General features: G+C 38.9%; 1 protein-coding gene across 1 annotated transcript in view; it reads right to left on the reverse strand.

Annotated features, from left to right (window-relative positions):
* thsd7ab (thrombospondin, type I, domain containing 7Ab) overlaps positions 1-20,000 on the reverse strand; it is a 351,090-nt gene that overhangs the window by 168,004 nt on the left and 163,086 nt on the right. The window contains exon 14 of the mRNA XM_061916619.1: positions 14,621-14,724. Coding sequence (XP_061772603.1) covers positions 14,621-14,724 — 104 coding nt within the window. The remainder of the gene's footprint in view (positions 1-14,620; positions 14,725-20,000) is intronic.

Below are 20,000 nucleotides of genomic sequence, written 5' to 3' on the forward strand. Positions count from 1 at the left end.
CTATCGGGTCCTTTTGGCTCATAGGACTCCGGAGGCAGTGGACAGGTACCGACAGGCCAAGCGGTGTGCAGCTTCAGCGGTCGTGGAGGCAAAAACTCGGACATGGGAAGAGTTCGGGGAAGCCATGGAAAACGACTTCCGGACGGCTTCAAAGCGATTCTGGACCACCGTCCGCCGCCTCAGGAAGGGGAAGCAGTGCACTATCAACACCGTGTATGGTGCGGATGGTGTTCTGCTGACCTCGACTGCGGATGTTGTGGATAGGTGGAAGGAATACTTCGAAGACCTCCTCAATCCCATCAACACGTCTTCCTTTGAGGAAGCAGTGCCTGGGGAATCTGTGGTGGACTCTCCTATTTCTGGGGCTGAGGTCGCTGAGGTAGTTAAAAAGCTCCTCTGTGGCAAGGCCCCAGGGGTGGACGAGATCCGCCCGGAGTTCCTTAAGGCTCTGGATGCTGTGGGGCTGTCTTGGTTGACAAGACTTTGCAGTATCGCGTGGACATCGGGGGCGGTACCTCTGGATTGGCAGACCGGGGTGGTGGTTCCTCTCTTTAAGAAGGGGGACCGGTGTGTTCCAACTATCGTGGGATCACACTCCTCAGCCTTCCCGGTAAGGTTTATTCAGGTGTACTGGAGAGGAGGCTACGTCGGATAGTCGAACCTCGGATTCAGGAGGAACAGTGTGGTTTTCGTCCTGGTCGTGGAACTGTGGACCAGCTCTATACTCTCGGCAGGGTTCTTGAGGGTGCATGGGAGTTTGCCCAACCAGTCTACATGTGCTTTGTGGACTTGGAGAAGGCATTCGACCGTGTCCCTCGGGAAGTCCTGTGGGGAGTGCTCAGAGAGTATGGGGTATCGGACTGTCTTATTGTGGCGGTCCGTTCCCTGTACGATCAGTGCCAGAGCTTGGTCCGCATTGCCGGCAGTAAGTCGAACACATTTCCAGTGAGGGTTGGACTCCGCCAAGGCTGTCCTTTGTCACCGATTCTGTTCATAACTTTTATGGACAGAATTTCTAGGCGCAGTCAAGGCGTTGGGGGGTTCCGGTTTGGTAACCGCAGGATTAGGTCTCTGCTTTTTGCAGATGATGTGGTCCTGATGGCTTCATCTGACCGGGATCTTCAGCTCTCGCTGGATCGGTTCGCAGCCGAGTGTGAAGCGACCGGAATGAGAATCAGCACCTCCAAGTCCGAGTCCATGGTTCTCGCCCGGAGAAGGGTGGAGTGCCATCTCCGGGTTGGGGAGGAGACCCTGCCCCAAGTGGAGGATTTCAAGTACCTAGGAGTCTTGTTCACGAGTGAGGGAAGAGTGGATCGTGAGATCGACAGGCGGATCTGTGCGGCGTCTTCAGTAATGCGGACGTTGTACCGATCCGTTGTGGTGAAGAAGGAGCTGAGCCGGAAGGCAAAGCTCTCAATTTACCGGTAGATCTACGTTCCCATCCTCACCTTTGGTCATGAGCTTTGGGTCATGACCGAAAGGATAAGATCACGGGTACAAGCGGCCGAAATGAGTTTCCTCCGCCGTGTGGCGGGGCTCTCCCTTAGAGATAGGGTGAGAAGCTCTGCCATCCGGGAGGGACTCAAAGTAAAGCCGCTGCTCCTCCACATCGAGAGGAGCCAGATGAGGTGGTTCGGGCATCTGGTCAGGATGCCACCCGAACGCCTCCCTAGGGAGGTGTTTAGGGCACGTCCAACCGGTAGGGGGCCACGGGGAAGACCCAGGACACGTTGGGAAGACTATGTCTCCCGGCTGGCCTGGGAACGCCTCGGGATCCCCCGGCAAGAGCTAGACGAAGTGGCTGGGGAAAGGGAAGTCTGGGTTTCCCTGCTTAGGCTGTTGCCCCCGCGCCCCGACCTTGGATAAGCGGAAGATGATGAATGAATGAATGTTTACCATTGTACTGTAATCCATCCATCCATCCATTTCCTACCGTTTGTCCCTTTTGGGGTCACGGGAGGTGCTTGGAAAGTTAATAACTTTGTAATCCTAAGCCAAGGGTCAGCAACCCAAAATGTTGAAAGAGCCATACTGGACCAAAAACATAAAAAAATTAAAGCTGCATGCAGCGATGGACGGGACCAAGAATATATGGAAGTGGCTGAGGAGAGGGAAGTCTGGGCTTCCAAGATATATATTAGAACAACACACTACTTTGTATTATATTGTAGTTTTTACCTTCCATAACGTGTCTACTGACAGATATGTTAGAACTGTACACTACATTTTATTAGAAATGTTGTAGTCTTTACCTTCCGCAACGTGTCTACTGACAGATATAAGTTAGAACTATACACTACTTTGTATCATAAATGTTGTAGTTTTTACCTTCCATAATGTGTCTACTGACAGATATAAGTCAGAACAGGGTTGTCCAAAAAGCGGCGCGGGGGCCATTTGCGGCCCGCAGCTAATTGCTTACCGGTCTGCCACACATTCTGGAAATGCTACTTCAAAAATAAATAAAAAAACATTTAAAAAAGTGGAATGAGGTGAAATCTAACGAGAAAAAGTTGCAATGTTGACACAAAACTGTTATGCAGGCTGTTTTTTTAAAATAGTTTTTCCATTGCTCAAACAAACAAAATAAAAAACAAAAAAATCAATTATATTATCAATTATTTTCAAGGCTCCAATTACTTCAAAACCTTTACTTTATAATGTTTTATGTGCAAAAAATATTGCATATATTTTGTGGTTGCCATATAAAAACATCAAAGTTTTATTTACAAAAGACCATTAAAAAATCGACAGATACATCTGAAGTTGATCTCGTAACTTAAGTGTTGAAAGTTAAAAAATATATATAATTAAAATGTATCACTTTATGAGTGGGGCACCTTTTGGATCCCAAAGCTATTTAGTGGGATTTTATTTATCTTTACACTGTGATTACTCAAAAAAATAATAGTGAACTAAAATCAATGGTGTCCTGCATGATTGATCTTTTATGGTTGTCATTACTAAATACTGCATATTTCTGTTTTACTATAAAAACAAAGTTATCCTTGAAAAAAATGGCATAAAACCCTTTTTTTTCTTCCTTACTTCATATCAACCTCAAGTTGATATAGAGATGTACTGTAAGCGTTAAATAATAAAAAAAATAATAATAATTTTACTTATTTTTAACATTTTAAGGACTGAGATCCTTTATGGTCCCCGGGACCCCCAAAGGTAAAAAAAAAATTAAAAAAATCATATATTTTCTTATGGTTTGAAAATGAAAAATATCAAAATTTTTCAATTTACGGCCCTGAGTGGAAAAACTTTGGACACCCATGCCTTATATGGATGCTGTCAGATGTTCAATTATTTTGAATTGGTCTTTTTTTTATTGTAATAGTGGACTAATATTTTTGTTAAATAAAACACATTGCATTACACGAAATAAAAACATGTTCAAGAACTGTTAATTCCGTCTGGGTCAAGCTTTCCTGCAGAGGCTGCAGTAATTTATACGACCATAAGGTGTCAACAGAGTGCTTTGGCACACCGCCATATGTCCTATGAAGCAGTGTTGTCCAAAGTGCTGACCGGGGGCCATTTGTGGCCCGTAGCTAATGACAGATATAAGTTAGAACTATACACTACTTTGTATCATAAATGTTGTAGTTTTTACCTTCCATAATGTGTCTACTGACAGATATAAGTCAGAACAGGGTTGTCCAAAAAGCGGCGCGGGGGCCATTTGCGGCCCGCAGCTAATTGCTTACCGGTCTGCCACACATTCTGGAAATGCTACTTCAAAAATAAATAAAAAAACATTTAAAAAAGTGGAATGAGGTGAAATCTAACGAGAAAAAGTTGCAATGTTGACACAAAACTGTTATGCAGGCTGTTTTTTTAAAATAGTTTTTCCATTGCACTTTCTGGAAAGGCTATTGTAAAAATGAAAAAAAAAACTTAAAAAAAAAGTGCAATGAGGTGCAATCTAACTAGAAAATTTGGCTTTTTTTTTTCTTTTGTCTATCTTAATTTTTTATTTTTTTTGCCATTGCGCCAAAAAACAATAAAAAAATCTATCTAACACTAATAATGACCTATTGACCTATTCAAGGCTCCAATTATTTCAAATATTTCACTTTAAAATGTTTAATGTGGAAAATATTGCATTGATTGTGTGGTTGCCATACAAAACATTGTTTTCTTTGACATAAGAGCATAAAAAACTAACAAAATAAAAGTTCAAACGTAAAATCGACAGATACTGTATATCTGAAGTTGATCCTGTAACTTAATTAAAAAAACAAACTAATAAAAATGTATCACTTTATGAGTGGGGCACCTTTTCGATCCCAAATATAATTAATGAGATTTTATTTATCTTTTCACTGAGATTACTCAAAAAGATTAATGAATTAAAATCAATGGTGTCCTGCATTATTAATATTATTAAGGCTGTAATTACTTCACATCAAACATTGCTTTCTGAATGTTTTGGGCAGTGGGGGAAAAACTGCATATTTCAGATTTACTGTAAGCGTTAAATAATTATATATATAAAAAAATAATAATAATATGACTTGTTTTAAACATTTCAGTGACTTAAACCCTTTATGGCCCCCGGGAGCCCTAAAGGTAAAAAAAATAATCCATATATTTTGTTATGGTTTGAAAATGAAAAATATGACAATGGCCCCTGCATACCTTAATATTTCTGTGTGCGGCCCTCAGTGGAAAAAGTTTGGTCACCCCAGAGTTAGAACTACACACTACTTTGTATTATGTTGTAGTTTCTACCTTCCATAACATGTCTACTGACAGAAATAAGTTAAAACTACTTACTATTATAAATGTTGTAGTTTTTATCTTCTATAACGTGTCTACTGACAGATATAAGTTGGAATGAAAATACATGGGTACGGCTAGTAGCTACTATTAGCAAACCGATAGACCTACCAACTCGGCGCATAGAAAGTGCAGATGGCCTTAAAACGCCACAGCAGTCAGGCACCATATGTAAGTACCCAAAATAAAGACGACATACAAAGAAATTCAATCGGAGCAGAAACATAGGAGGAAACGGAATTAAAACTCGATGCTAACCGCCCAATGAAAATACATGCGTACGATTAGTAGCTACTATCAGCAAACAGATAGACTTACCAACTCGGCGTAATATCTTAACATCGACACACTCTCTCGTCGCAACTCAGCCCTGATGGTCGGCACCTATAAGTTTACAATAAGTTGTAACATGTTGGACGGCTGTTTTTACGATATGCAGGCAAACAACAACTTTTAAACATACCGGCATAGCTACGGCACCTGGCAGTCATCCTGGTATAGACCTTCACAGTCCCTCCCTCACGAATGTTGGTGCGTGCGCACCAGCAGCAGACGGTACAGATTTTTTTTTTTTAAACCATCTCCCTCACTGTTTCTGCGCACGGGGGCCATCTTTGAAATGATTTTCAGCGCAGCGGTTCTTTGATGCTGATAAAATCAAAACTGTAAGAGTAATTACAACTCTTTCATCAACTTTTAATCAGAAGGGTTCAATCTCTCTCCTGTGGTAGTTTGAAGCCAACACGACAAACGCGGTCAGAGGAGATAATGTTTGAAAAAAGGTGACAGGTTTTTACAAAACTTTTGTTTTGAATGGGGAATTGCAAACTTCCTGTTGATTCTTGCTGGAAATTGTCAATATATGAAATGTAGGTCTAAGTGAGATCTAAATAGAGGTTTTTGTTTCATGTCTCTACGACATTCCTACTGGAAGTTACAGGCAGTTTTGTCTTTGTTTTCTTCCTAGGTGGCGCTAAAGCTCAATTTTTAGTTTTGGGGTTAGGTTTTTTGATTAAATTGCAATGTTTACCAGTCCTGATGTGTGTGTCGAATTAGGTGAGTTTTGCATGTTAAGGTGGTCAAATTACAGCTCAAAGCTGCGGAATAATAATAAAGAAAAAGAATAAAACCGCTAAAAATTCAATAGGGTCCTCTGTCCCAAAGGGACATTCAGTCCCTAACTAATCTGTCTGTAGCCGTCAAAAAAGAAAAGCCGTAAGTATATGTTATAATGAAGGCAACACATGATGTAAGTGTCCATATTAGCTATAACAGCCTACTATCAAATTGGATATGTGTTGCAGACTGAAGCAAATCTTCGTTGACAGAAATGTTGAAATGTAATATTTATTCTACACAGTTTTACAACATTAAAAACCAATTCCAAAAAATCCAACACCAACCCATTTATATTGTCCAGGACAATTGTGCTATCATCAACATTTTCAAAGATTCCTGGTTTTCCTGAAAATATCCAGGAAATTCCCATTCAAATGAATGGACGCATTCATAGTTCTACAATGCCCTAAATTCTCAAAATGTTGAGCCAATTTTTTTAAACCCGATTCTGACCATTCAAACATCCACCCATACTATTCTTCTCACATATTGAATGCAAAACAGGTTTTATCTTTCCCAAAAATCCCAGTTTTTTTGGAATGTTCTCCCCGTTGACAATTAATTATACAAACCCTGTTTCCATATGAGTTGGGAAATTGTGTTGGATGTAAATATAAGCGGAATACAATGATTTGCAAATAATTTTCAACCCATATTCAGTTGAATATGCTACAAAGACAACATATTTGTTGTTCAAACTGATAAAAAAAAAAAAAAAAATTGTGCAAATCATTAATTTTAGAATTTGATGCCAGCAACACGTGAAAAAGAAGTTGGGAAAGGTGGCAATAAATACTGATAAATTTGAGGAATGCTCATCAAACATTAATTTGGAACATCCCACAGGTGTGCAGGCCAATTGGGAACAGGTGGGTGCCATGATTGGGTATAAAAACAGCTTCCCAAAAGATGCTCAGTCATTCACAAGAAAAGATGGGGCGAGGTACACCCCTTTGGTCACAGCTGCATGAGCAAATAGTCAAACAGTTTAAGAACAACGTTTCTCAAAGTGCAATTGCAAGAAATTTAGGGATTTCAACATCTACGGTCCATAATATCATCAAAAGGTTCAGCGAATCTGGAGAAATCACTCCACGTAAGCGGCATGGCTGGAAACCAACATTGAATGACCGTGACCTTCAATCCCTTAGACGGCACTTTATCAAAAACCAACATCAATTTCTAAAGGATATCACCACATGGGCTCAGGAACACTTCATAAAACCACTGTCACTAAACACAGTTCGTCGCTACATCTGTAAGTGCAAGTTAAAGCTCTACTATGCAAAGCGATAGCCATTTATCAAAAACATCCAGTAAGGCCGCCGGCTTCTCTGGGCCCGAGATCATCTAAGATGGACTGATGCAAAGTGGAAAAGTGTTCTGTGGTCTGACGAGTCCACATTTCATATTTTTTCTGGAAATATTCGACATCGTGTCATCCGGACCAAAGGGGAAGCGAACCATCCAGACTGTTATCGATGCAAAGTTCAAAAGCCAGCATCTGTGATGGGGGTGCATTAGTGCCCAAGGCATGGGTAACTTACACATCTGTGAAGGCACCATTAATGCTGAAAGGTACATACAGGTTTTGGAACAACATATGCTGCCATCTAAGGGCCGTCTTTTTCATGGATGACCCTGCTTATTTCAACAAGACAATGCCAAGCCACATTCAGCATGTGTTACAACAGCGTGGCTTCGTAAAAAAAAGAATGCAGGTACTTCCCTGGCCCGCCTGCAGTCCAGACCGGACTGTTGAACGACTGAAGCTCTACATAAAACAAGAATGGGAAAGAATTCCACTTTTAAAGCTTCAACAATTAGTTTCCTCAGTTCCCAAACGTTTATTGAGTGTTGTTAAAAGAAAAGGTGGTGAACATGCCTTTTCCCAACTACTTTGGCACGTGTTGCAGCTATGAAATTCTAAGTTAATTATTTGCAAAAAAAAAGAAAATAAAGTTTATGAGTTAGAACATCAAATATATTGTCTTTGTAGTGCATTCAATTGAATATGAGTTGAAAAGGATTTGCAAATCATTGTATTCCGTTTATATTTACATCTAACACAATTTCCCAACTCATATGGAAACTGGGTGTGTACAATCTACTGCATATCCGACAGTTATCATCAGATTTCAACTATTCCTCAAACTCCGCTTAACCTGGACATTGAAGCCAGCATGTTTCCCGGTTCCGAAAATTCCCTGATTACCCACAATTACCAGGATTTTCCTCCCATTGAAAATGCATGGCCAATATTCCAAATTGCACTCTGCTTAACCTGGACATTCAAGCCAGCATGTTTCCCAGTTCCGAAAATTCCCTGATTACCCACAATTACCAGGAATTTTCTTCCCATTGAAAATGCATGGGCAATATACAAACTTCTCCATATCCCACATTTCTCAACCGATTCAAACCATTCCAACATCCTACACTCAACTCACACTTGACATTCAAAGCATTACAGTTCCACTCTCACGTATCGACGGTTCAGCGGCTTGTGCACATAGGGCATTCACACTCTAGTTCAGGGGTCACCAACCTTTTTGAAACCAAGAGCTACTTCTTGAGTACTGATTAATGCGAAGGGCTACCAGTTTGATACACACTTAAGTAAATTGCCAGAAATAGCCAATTTGCTCAATTTACCTTTAATAAATAAATCTATATACATATATATATATATATATACATATATATATATATATATACATATACATATATATATATATATACATATACATAGATATATATATATATATATATATATATATATATATATATATACATATATATATATATATATATATATATATACATATATATATATATATATATATATATATGTATATACATATATATATATATATATATACATATATATATATATATAATATATATATATATATATATATATATATATATATATATATATATATATATATATATATACATATACATATATAAAAATGGGTATTTCTGTCTGTCATTCAGTCTTACATTTTTTTTTCCTTTTACGGAAGGTTTTTTGTAGAGAATAAATGATGAAAAAAACACTTAATGAACGGTTTAAAAGAGGAGAAAACACGAAAAAAATGAAAATTAAATTTTGAAACATAGTTTATTTTCAATTTCAACTCTTTAAAATTCAAAATTCAACCGAAAAAAAAAGAGAAAAACTAGCTAATTGGAATCTTTTTGAAACAATTAAAAAATAATTTATGGAACATCATTAGTCATTTTTCCTGATTAAGATTAATTTTAGAATTTTGATGACATTTATTTAAAAATAGGTTAAAATCCAATCTGCACTTTGTTAAATGGTAAATGGGTTATACTTGTATAGCGCTTTTCTACCTTCAAGGTACTCAAAGCGCTTTGACACTATTTCCACATTCACCCATACACACACACATTCACACACTGATGGCGGGAAGCTGCCATGCAAGGCCCTAACCACGAACCATCAGGAGCAAGGGTGAAGTGTCTTGCTCAAGGACACAACAGGCGTGACGAGGTTGGTAGAAGGTGAGGATTGAACCAGGAACCCTCAGGTTGCTGACACGGCCACTCTCCCAACCTCTATTTAGAAAATATAACAAATTGGACCAAGCTATATTTCTAACAAACACAAATTATTATTTCTTCTAGATTTTCCAGAACAAAAATTTTAAAAGAAATTCTAAGGACTTTGAAATAAGATTTAAATTTGATTTTACAGATTTTCTAGATTTTCCAGAATATTGTTTTTGAATTTTAATCCTAATAAGTTTGAAGAAATATTTCACAAATATTCTTTGTCGAAAAAAACAGAAGCTAAAATAAAGAATTAAATTAAAATGTATTTATTATTCTTTACAATAAAAAAAAAACAATTTACTTGAACATTGATTTAAATTGTCAGGAAAGAAGAGGAAGGAATTTAAAAGGTAAAAAGGTATGTGTTTAAAAATCCTAAAATCATTTTTAAGATTGTATTTTTTCTCTAAAATTGTCTTTCTGGAAGTTATAAGCAGCAAAGTAAAAACAAATGAATTTATTTAAACAAGTGAAGACCAAGTCTTTAAAATATTTTCTTGGATTTTCAAATTCTATTTGAGTTTTGTCTCTCTTAGAATTAGTAATGTCTAGCAAAGTGAGACCAGCTTGCTAGTAAATAAATACAATTTAAAAAATAGAGGCAGCTCACTGGTAAGTGCCGCTATTTGAGCTATTTTTAGAACAGGCCAGCGGGCGACTCATCTGGTCCTTACGGGCGACCTGGTGCCCGCGGGCACCGCGTTGGTGACCCCTGCTCTAGTTTGTGTTATTATTGTTTCTAAGAAAAGGCTCCCTTAAAAATTGGTTTTGTTAGGATGAAAGAGAGTCATGCAGGCAGCTGAAATCTGGACTGGTGCCTTTTGAGCCCACGCAGCGCTGGCTGGTTCAACTGCGAGGGTGGAGGGAATTTGTAAGGCTTCAGAGAAGTAGAAGAAGCTCGAGTCCCTCAGAGACCCTCGGACATCCTGCACTCCTCACATGAGCTCCAGAGGTTGACTTAAAAGTTAATGAAAAAAGATGGTTCTCAATTCAAAAAAAGGCCTCGAGAGCCAGGCTTGCTCCGCGCGGCCAGGCCTGGTGCGCCTTTAATAACGTTGATTATTACTGATGTAGTCTGATGTTCCGCTGTGTGCCGAGCCTTCACTGAGAGATCAATATTGTCCCTCTGTGGACGTCTCCCCTCCCATCGGTGTGCAAGGTCAGCTTTTAGCCGCTGAATAGAGCTTTTCATAAAACAAAACGCTGCGTTTTTGTCCCGCACGAATGACATGGCCACCCGGCTGCAGCCAATTTCAATGGCGCTACGAAAGGACTCAGAAATCTGCGCAAAAGTCTGAGGCGTCCATTTTCGCAATGAATGGATTCTTCTCACACTAATGAAAGCTGGCAAGGAAGAAGATGAAATATACGTGCTAATAACGGCGCGCTATAGAATAAGGAACGTAATGAAATTGATCATTCGGCGCGACCTCTGAAATTGGATTTTTATTAAAGCCGCCCGCGAAGACATGGAACCCCCCCCCCCCCCCCCCCCCCCAACCTAGTCTATTGCGTGTAAGCAAGTGGAAATTTAGCTTCCAGGTGAGGCCTGAGATGTGCTGCATCTCCACCCAGATATCGGTTAAAAATGCATGATGGGGGCCCGGGGTGAGGAGAAACTGTCAAGTGGGTCTCCAGTGGCATCCGATGAGGCGTGAGCATGTTTATTTACGAAATGAAAATACCGTATTTCCTTGAATTGCCGCCGGGTATATAGTATGCGCCTGCCTACAATTACTACCAGGTCAAACTCGTTTCGCAAAATATTATTTTTATTAAGGTATATTTTTTTGCAACTTAACGCCAAAAAAACGGAAATGCTGATTATCGGTCCTGCTAGACACCGGCCTCTATTTAATAATACAACTTTAACATTTGACAACCAATTAATAAAACAAGGTGACTCGGTAAAAAATCTGGGTATTATCTTCGACCCAACTCTCTCCTTTGAGTCACACATTAAAAGCGTTACTAAAACGGCCTTCTTTCATCTCCGTAATATCGCTAAAATTCGCTCCATTTTGTCCACTAACGACGCTGAGATCCTTATCCAGGCGTTTGTTACGTCTCGTCTCGATTACTGTAACGTATTATTTTCGGGTCTCCCCATGTCTAGCATTAAAAGATTACAGTTGGTACAAAATGCGGCTGCTAGACTTTTGACAAGAACAAGAAAGTTTGATCATATTACGCCTGTACTGGCTCACCTGCACTGGCTTCCTGTGCACTTAAGATGTGACTTTAAGGTTTTACTACTTACGTATAAAATACTACACGGTCTAGCTCCATCCTATGTTGCCGATTGTATTGTACCAAATCTGCGTTCAAAAGACTCCGGCTTATTAGTGATTCCTAAAACCCAAAAAACGTCTGCGGGCTATAGAGCGTTTTCCGTTCGGGCTCCAGTACTCTGGAATGCCCTCCCGGTAACAGTTCGAGATGCTACCTCAGTAGAAGCATTTAAGTCTCACCTTAAAACTCATTTGTATACTCTAGCCTTTAAATATACCTCTTTTTTCGACCATTTGATCTGCCGCTTCTTTTCTTTTTCTCCTATGTCTCCCCCTACCTTGTGGAGGGGGTCCGGTCAGATGACCATGGATGAAGTACTGGCTGTCCAGAGTCGAGACCGAGGATGGACCGCTCATCGGGACCCAGGATGGACCGCTCGCCTGTGTATCGGTTGGGGACATCTCTACGCTGCTGATCCGCCTCCGCTTGGGATGGTTTCCTGTGGACGGGACTCTCGCTGCTGTGTTGGATCCGCTTTGAACTGAACTCTCGCGGCTGTGATGGAGCCACTATGGATTGAACTTTCACAGTATCATGTTAGACCCGCTCGACATCCATTGCTTTCGGTTCCCTAGAGGGGGGGGGTTGCCCACATTTGAGGTCCTCTCCAAGGTTTCTCATAGTCAGCATTGTCACTGGCGTCCCACTGGGTGTGAATTCTCCCTGCCCACTGGGTGTGAGTTTTCCTTGCCCTTTTGTGGGTTCTTCCGAGGATGTTGTAGTCGTAATGGTTTGTACAGTCCTTTGAGACATTTGTGATTTAGGGCTATATAAATAAACATTGATTGATTGATTGATTGAACGCATGTCTACAATTTCCGCTGGGTCGAACTCGTTTTGCAAAATAATTAGCATACGCCTAGAATTTCCGCCGGGTCAAACTCGTCACGTCACGAGTGACACTTCACCTGTCATCGTTTTCAAAACGGAGGAGGCTGATTTCAATAATTTGAAACTGCATAAAGGGAAGAAGATTAATAGCTATTCAGTAGGATTTAAGGTCCAAGCTATTGAATATGCTAAAAAGAACAGTAAGCAGCTATGTTTTATTAATATACCGTAGCTGCGTGTGTCAAATATGAGTCATTAAATGACTCCCGCCTCCTGGTGGTAGAAGGCGCTAGTGATCCTTCTTGCGAAAACTCGGCTGCAGAAGAAGTGACAACAAGCAGCAAGAGTGAGCAGCGATTGTTTATTTTTTCCTCTCGCTTGCACTTTTAACATGGAGGATTACATATCTAAAATAAAACAGTTTTCTAAACTGGACTTTCAATTGAAGCAGGAGGTAATAAAAGAAAATCTCCATCGAGACGGAGAGACTTTTACAACTGAAGAACGATAAGGAAGACTTCTATAAACAAGTTATCGATGCTTTTGATCAGAAGGAGCTCCGCATGGACTTCATTTATAAGTAAAGGTAAGACCATGATAAAGTTTTTTTTTATTAAATGTGTTTTTCATGATGTATCTTTACATCACACTCAAATTTTTAAGCACTGGCCTAAATTTACCGCATGCCTTTGGTAAGCGCCGGAGTGAGAATAGGTTTTAAAATAATTAGCACATGCTTGCCTTTACCGCATGCCTTTGGTAAGCGCCGGAGTGAGAAGAGGTTTGAAATTAATTAGCGCCCTGGCGGCAATTCAAGGAAATACGGTAAGAAACAACAACAACAAACAGTAGGTAAGTCATGTGAGAATCCTGCATGTGACAGAAGCGTTCAGGAACTGGACTATCTAGGACGAGCTGCTGTGTGCTCAAACAACCACCAGGTAGCATCTGTGAGCAGATAATACTGCATCTTAGAGATGTCTGATAACTTAGCTTTTTTGCCGATATCCGATATTACGATATTGTCCAACTCTTATTTACTGATTCCGATATTAACCGATACCGATATACAGTTGTGGAATTGACACATTACTATGCCTAATTTTGTTGTGCTGCCCCGCTGGATGCATTAAACAATGTAACAAAGTTTTCCAAATTAAAATAAACTCAAGTAATGGAAAAAATTGCCAACATGGCACTGCCATATTTACTATTGAAGTCACAAAGTGCATTATTTTTAACATGCCTCAAATCAGCAGCATGGAATTTGGGACATGCTCTCCCTGAGAGAGCATGAGAAGGTTGAAATAGGCAGGGTTGAGGGTAGTGGCGGGTGTATTTTGTAGCGTCCCGGAAGAGTTAGTGTTGCAAAGAATTCTGGGTATTTGTTCTGTTGTGTTTATGTTGTGTTACGGTGCGGATGTTCTCCCGAAATGTGTTTGTCATTCTTGTTTGGTGTGGGTTCACAGTGTGACGCATATTTGTAACAGTCTTAAAGTTGTTTATATAGCCACCCTCAGTGTGACCTGTATGGTTGTTGACCAAGTATGACTTGCATTCACTTGTGTTTGTGAAAAGCTGCAGGTATTATGTGAATGGGCCGGCACGCAAAGGCAGTGCCTTTAAGGTTTATTGGTGCTCTGTGCTTCTCCCTACGTCCGTGTAGACAGCTGTATTTTCAAAAAAGTCAAAAATTTTACTTTTTGATACAGATAATTTTGAAACAGATACCAATAATTTCCGATACTAAATTTTAAAGCATTTATCGGCCGATATTATCGGCAGTCCAATTTTATCGGACAACTTTACTGTATCTTTTTCTCTTTCGGACTTAACGCGTCGGCAGTGCAATGTTCACTCTTGCTTTAAGGGAGGGATGAGGCAAAAAGACGTGTATACAACACAAGAGCTTTTGGCAAGTTTTTGTCACAGGAAGCATGGTGAGGATGAGGTGTGTGTTTTGGTTTTTTGTGTTTTTTGCAGGAAAAAAAGGTTTGTGTACCTCGTGTTTGAAGCCCCGGTCCACAGGCCTCCTGAGCGCCAGGCCGGTCCTGCCTGAGGAACCAAGGGACCAGCTGGCACTTTCTCCATTTGTGGGTTTTCCACCTGTAATCACAGCAGCAAACACGTCAGCCAACCAGCACTTTGCATTACCTTATTACTCAGGACAAAAAGATGCCCAAAGAACCGATCCATGCCGTAGCACATTTGGGCAGCTTTCTCCTGTACCTTTGGGTAATGATAATGATTTCACTTCAGCTTAGTTTCAGTTTGCAGAAGGAAGATCAGTTAGTGTAAATCCTGATGAGTGCAGAGTGCGTAGGAGGGATCAGCTCCATAAATTACAGCATAAATCATTAATTGAGTGGCGAATCTCCCAAAAGTGACTAAACCTCTCTCACCCGAGAAAATATTATATTCTTGCAGTATATAATCACGAGACAGCACTATAGAAAACGAGGACATCATTTGGAGTATTTTATTTTCTGGACTATAAGCCGCTACTATTTCCCCCATGCTTTGAACTCTGTGGCTTTTAAAACGGTGCAGCTAATCTAAGGGGTTCGTCTTTGCTAACGGCCGTAATGTTTTGTATTCAACAAATAGTTTTCATAGTACACCAACTGAGAAACAGAAAAGTTGTGCTATTGTTTGTGCTATGGTGCCATCTTTTGGACAAGTTCGCTCACGGAATGTGCTTTCGTCCCTTGAATGAATGAAATAAGTTTATTTCGGTCATATAATCAATCAAATCAATCAACCATTTTGTGTGATCAGTTTTACAGTACATGTTATATGTATACAATAATGCACATTTACACACGAAAGAAAAGAAAAAGAATGACCAAAAAAGGAATAGGCTGAAGCCAACGTTTATATTTGTCTATCCTATACCGTCACAGAAGATTAGATTGCCTGGAACATCAACGTTAAAAAAAAAATCAAAAATCAAAGGGATGAAAATAATTGTTACTATATTTTATAATTTTCAATTATTTCACCTTTCAAAGTTTTCTTAAACCTTACCAAAGAAGTGCATGTCTTCAGCTCATCACTGAGCTTGTTCCACCATTTAACTCCTAAAACTGTAATACATTTGTATTTTATATTCGTTCTCGCCTTACTTATTTCAAAAATTGATATCCCCCGTAAATGATAGTTTTCTCCTCTTAAATGAAATAGCCTGAGAATACAAGCTGGAAGGCTGTTGTTCTTTACTCGAAACATAATTTCCATTGTTTTTAAAAACACAATGTCTGAAAAATTGTAATACATTTGAACTCATAAATAATGGATTGGTATGTTCATAGTAGCAGGCTTTTTGTAATATTCTAATGACCCTTTTTGAAGTTTTATTATTGGGTCTATGTTTGTTTTATAAACATTTCCCCAAATTTCAACACAATACGTTAAATATGGAAAAATAAAAGAATAATACAACATATGCAGGCATGTCTTGAACCGGAAGTATTCGTCCATAGCATTTCTGCTCGAAATCATCACTCCAAGCAATGTTGTAGGTTTTACAATATAACTAAACCAATTCGCGATGTGCGATGTCTGTAAGAGTGTTTTCATGCATACGTGTACGTGCTATCCTAGTGTAATCAAGCTGGCGCTATTAGCATTAACAAATATTTGTGAGTGTTATTAACATACAGTGGCATTCTTTTTGTATTGTTTCAATTTCGTAGATTCTGTTTAGCTGGTTGGAAAGATAGCTTCCGCAGCTACTGGGTCCATGACAATGACTTCTGTTTTGTTTGATCAGCTGTTTTACTGCCGTGTGACAGGCACCGTTTGGAAACAATTTAGCTAAGTAAATAAAGATTATATCATCTTCTGTACCGATATATGTCTGCAGCTTATAGTCTGGTGCGGCTAATATATTTTAACTTTTTTATTTACTTAAAAATTTGGTGGGCGCGGCTAAAATACAAGTGCGCTCCATAGCCTGGAAAATACAATAGTCAATGTACAGCCTGTACAAAGAAATGAGTCAACACAGCTATTATTGTCTAAATACCTGGCAACACAAAGGACGACCAAGATCATCTCGGCATGATAGACAGTTTCCTAATCCAATGTGAAGTGAATTATATTTATGTAGCGCTTTTTGAGTGGCACTGGGAGCAGGTGGGCAAAGTTTCTTTGCCCAAGGACACTTCAGCAGCAACAAGGATGGCAGAAATTGGATTCGATTACTTGGCGGTTTAAAAAAAAAAATGTTGCACGGCAGCTAAATGAACACTTAGCGTCTAACAATCTCTGTGAACCCTTTCAATCCCGTTTCAGGGCAAATCACTCTAGGGAGACAGCCCTCGCAAAAATGACTAATGATCTATTGCGAACGATGGATTCTGATGTGTCATCTACAGTGGGGCAAAAAAGTATTTAGTCAGCCACCGATTGTGCAAGTTCTCCCACTTAAAATGATGACAGAGGTCTGTAATTTTCATCATTGGTACACTTCAACTGTGAGAGACAGAATGTGGAAAAAAAATCATGGAATTCACATTGAAGGAATTTTAAATAATTTATTTGTAAATTATGGTGGAAAATAAGTATTTGGTCAACCATTCAAAGCTCTCACTGATGGAAGGATGTTTTGGCTCAAAATCTCACGATACCCTTTGAGACACTTGTGATTTAGGGCTACATAAATTGATTGATTGATTGATTGATTGATTGATTGATTGATTGAAAAGGGGACCGAGCTCAACTTTGATGGCATCTTTGGGGCTCCTTTTTCTTGTTGTGTGTTGTGTTAATTGGTGGATAGATAATGGCCCTTTGGTTTCCTTCCTCTTCATTGTGTATTTCAAAATGCACTACCTCGATGCTGATTGGATATGCTATATACATGCTACTGATTAGCAGCTCCTAATTTGGTAATAAATAATACAACAAAGATGCACGGTACACTCCAATAGGTGATGTGTAATAAGTACAACACTCAAAGTATAAACACTTTGCAGGACTCAAAAAAAAAACAAGACGGGTTAGACTTAATGGCAAAGACTACTTCCTGACAAACCTAGGACAAAATAAAAATATGCCTACTTGCAAATGAGACTCCGAAGTGAGAGAAAACAAGATTTGGACAGCACAGTAATCTGCTCACTATTAAAACTGAGATTTTTTTATTAAACAAATTAAAATGTATTACCATATTACCACATAAATGTACCGGAAAATGGTATCGTCGAGTACCAGTGTTGATTCCCAGGTACCAGGAAACTGTACCGTTTCAGTTCAATATTTAGCTTGAAAGTACAGTACCTACACTGCAAAAACTGAAATTTAAGTAAGATTAAATATTTCTAATAAAAGGTGATATTTGCTTATTTTCTGTCTGATAAGATAATTCTTCTCACTAAGCAGATTTTATGTTAGAGTGTTTTACTTGTTTTAAATGTTTTGGTCCTAAATTATCTCAGTAATATACTACAGCAGTGGTTCTCAGATTGGGGGTACGCGTAACCCTCGGGGTACTTGAAGGTATGCCAAGGGGTACGTGAGATGTTTTAAATATATTGTAAAAATAAAAAAATTCAAAAATATTTTATAAATGTATTTACTGAATAATAGTTCAACAAAATATGCATGTAAGTTCATAAACTGTGAAAAGAAATGCAATAATGCAATATTCACTGTTGACAGCTAGATTTTTTGTGGGCATGTTCCATAAATATTGATGTTAAAGATTTATTTTTTTGCGAAGAAGTGTTTAGAATTAAGTTGATGAATCCAGATGGATCTCTATTACAATCCCCAAAGAGGGCACTTTAAGTTGATGATTACTTCTATGTGTAGAAATCTTTATTTATAATTGAATCACTTCTTTATTTTTCAACAAGTTTGTAGTTATTTTTATATCTTTTTTTCCAAATAGTTCAAGAAAGACCACTAAAAATGAGCAATATTTTGCAATGTTATACAATTTAATAAATCAGAAACTGATGACATAGTGCTGTATTTTACTTCATCTCTTTTTTTTTTCAACCAAAAATGCTTTGCTCTGATTAGAGGGTACTTGAATTGAAAAAATGTTCACAGGGGATCTATCACTGAAAAAAGGTTGAGAACCACAGCTTGTTAATGAGATTTTATGACCTATATCTAGTAAAACATGCTTGAAACTAGAATATTTACTGATCCAAAGCTGTGTCATTAACACTCACAAGTATAAAAGTATTTTTACAAAGTAACAGTTTCTTCAAGCATAAAAAAAAATTAATGATGCCCAGCGTATATCATTATGTCAAGATATTGGCACCAGCATTTACTTGATTTAAGAATATTTTTCAACATTATTTTTCTACTAAGAAAATTGCACTTGTTATTTTTGAAAATGTACTTATTTTAAGGTATTTTTGGGTTAATTGAGGTTAGCTAATTTGACTTGTTCTGAAAAGTCTTGACAAGCCAAATGTTCTCCTACTGGCAGATCATTTTGCTTAGTTCAAATAAAATACTCCTCATTTTTGTAAATTTTTTTCTTGTTTTTTAACACTGACTCTTTGCAGTGGAAACGGTGACTACTGGACCCACTTAGCACTCGATTGTGAAGTTTGTGATAAATACAAAGCGTAGAGGTGTACCACACCGCCGTGAGCATCTGTACAAACAGCCCTCATCAAAAGTCGCACGACGCCTGAATGTAACTTAATTAGTCATCTCGCCACACGTCCCTTTGCACGCATCACTTTTTATTACACCTGCCAAAAGCGGCGTAAACAGGACACAGACGCCAGCGCCGCCACGCTCCTATTAATACTGTGCACGCACCCAACTTACACACGCACACACACACACACACACACACACACACACACACACACACACACACACACACACACACACACACACACACACACACACACACACACACACACACACACACACACACCAGATATTTCCAGAGGTGCTAGAACAAATCAAGTCATCTGATTAATCTTTTTTAATCGAATGAGTCATTGCAAGGAGAGAGAATGAAGATGAAGAAAGTTATTAGTAGGCTTTCAATACCATACCATCTTTAAAAAAAGTAACTAAATTGACTGCTTGCTGTTGCTAAAAAGCTAAGTATCGTTCTGTGTCCTTTTAAAGGCCTACTGAAATGAGATTTTCTTATTTAAACGGGGATAGCAGGTCCATTCTATGTGTCATACTTGATCATTTCGCGATATTGCCATATTTTTGATGAAAGGATTTAGTAGAGAACATCCACGATAAAGTTCGCAACTCTTGGTCGCTAATAAAAAAGCCTCACCTTTACCGGAAGTCGCAGACGATGACGTCACAAGGGTGAGGAATCCTCACATCCTCACATTGTTTTTAATGGGAGCCTACAGCAGCAAAAGCTATTCGGACTGAGA

This window comes from Nerophis ophidion, linkage group LG11, assembly GCF_033978795.1.
Source record: "Nerophis ophidion isolate RoL-2023_Sa linkage group LG11, RoL_Noph_v1.0, whole genome shotgun sequence".
NCBI lineage: Eukaryota > Metazoa > Chordata > Actinopteri > Syngnathiformes > Syngnathidae > Nerophis > Nerophis ophidion.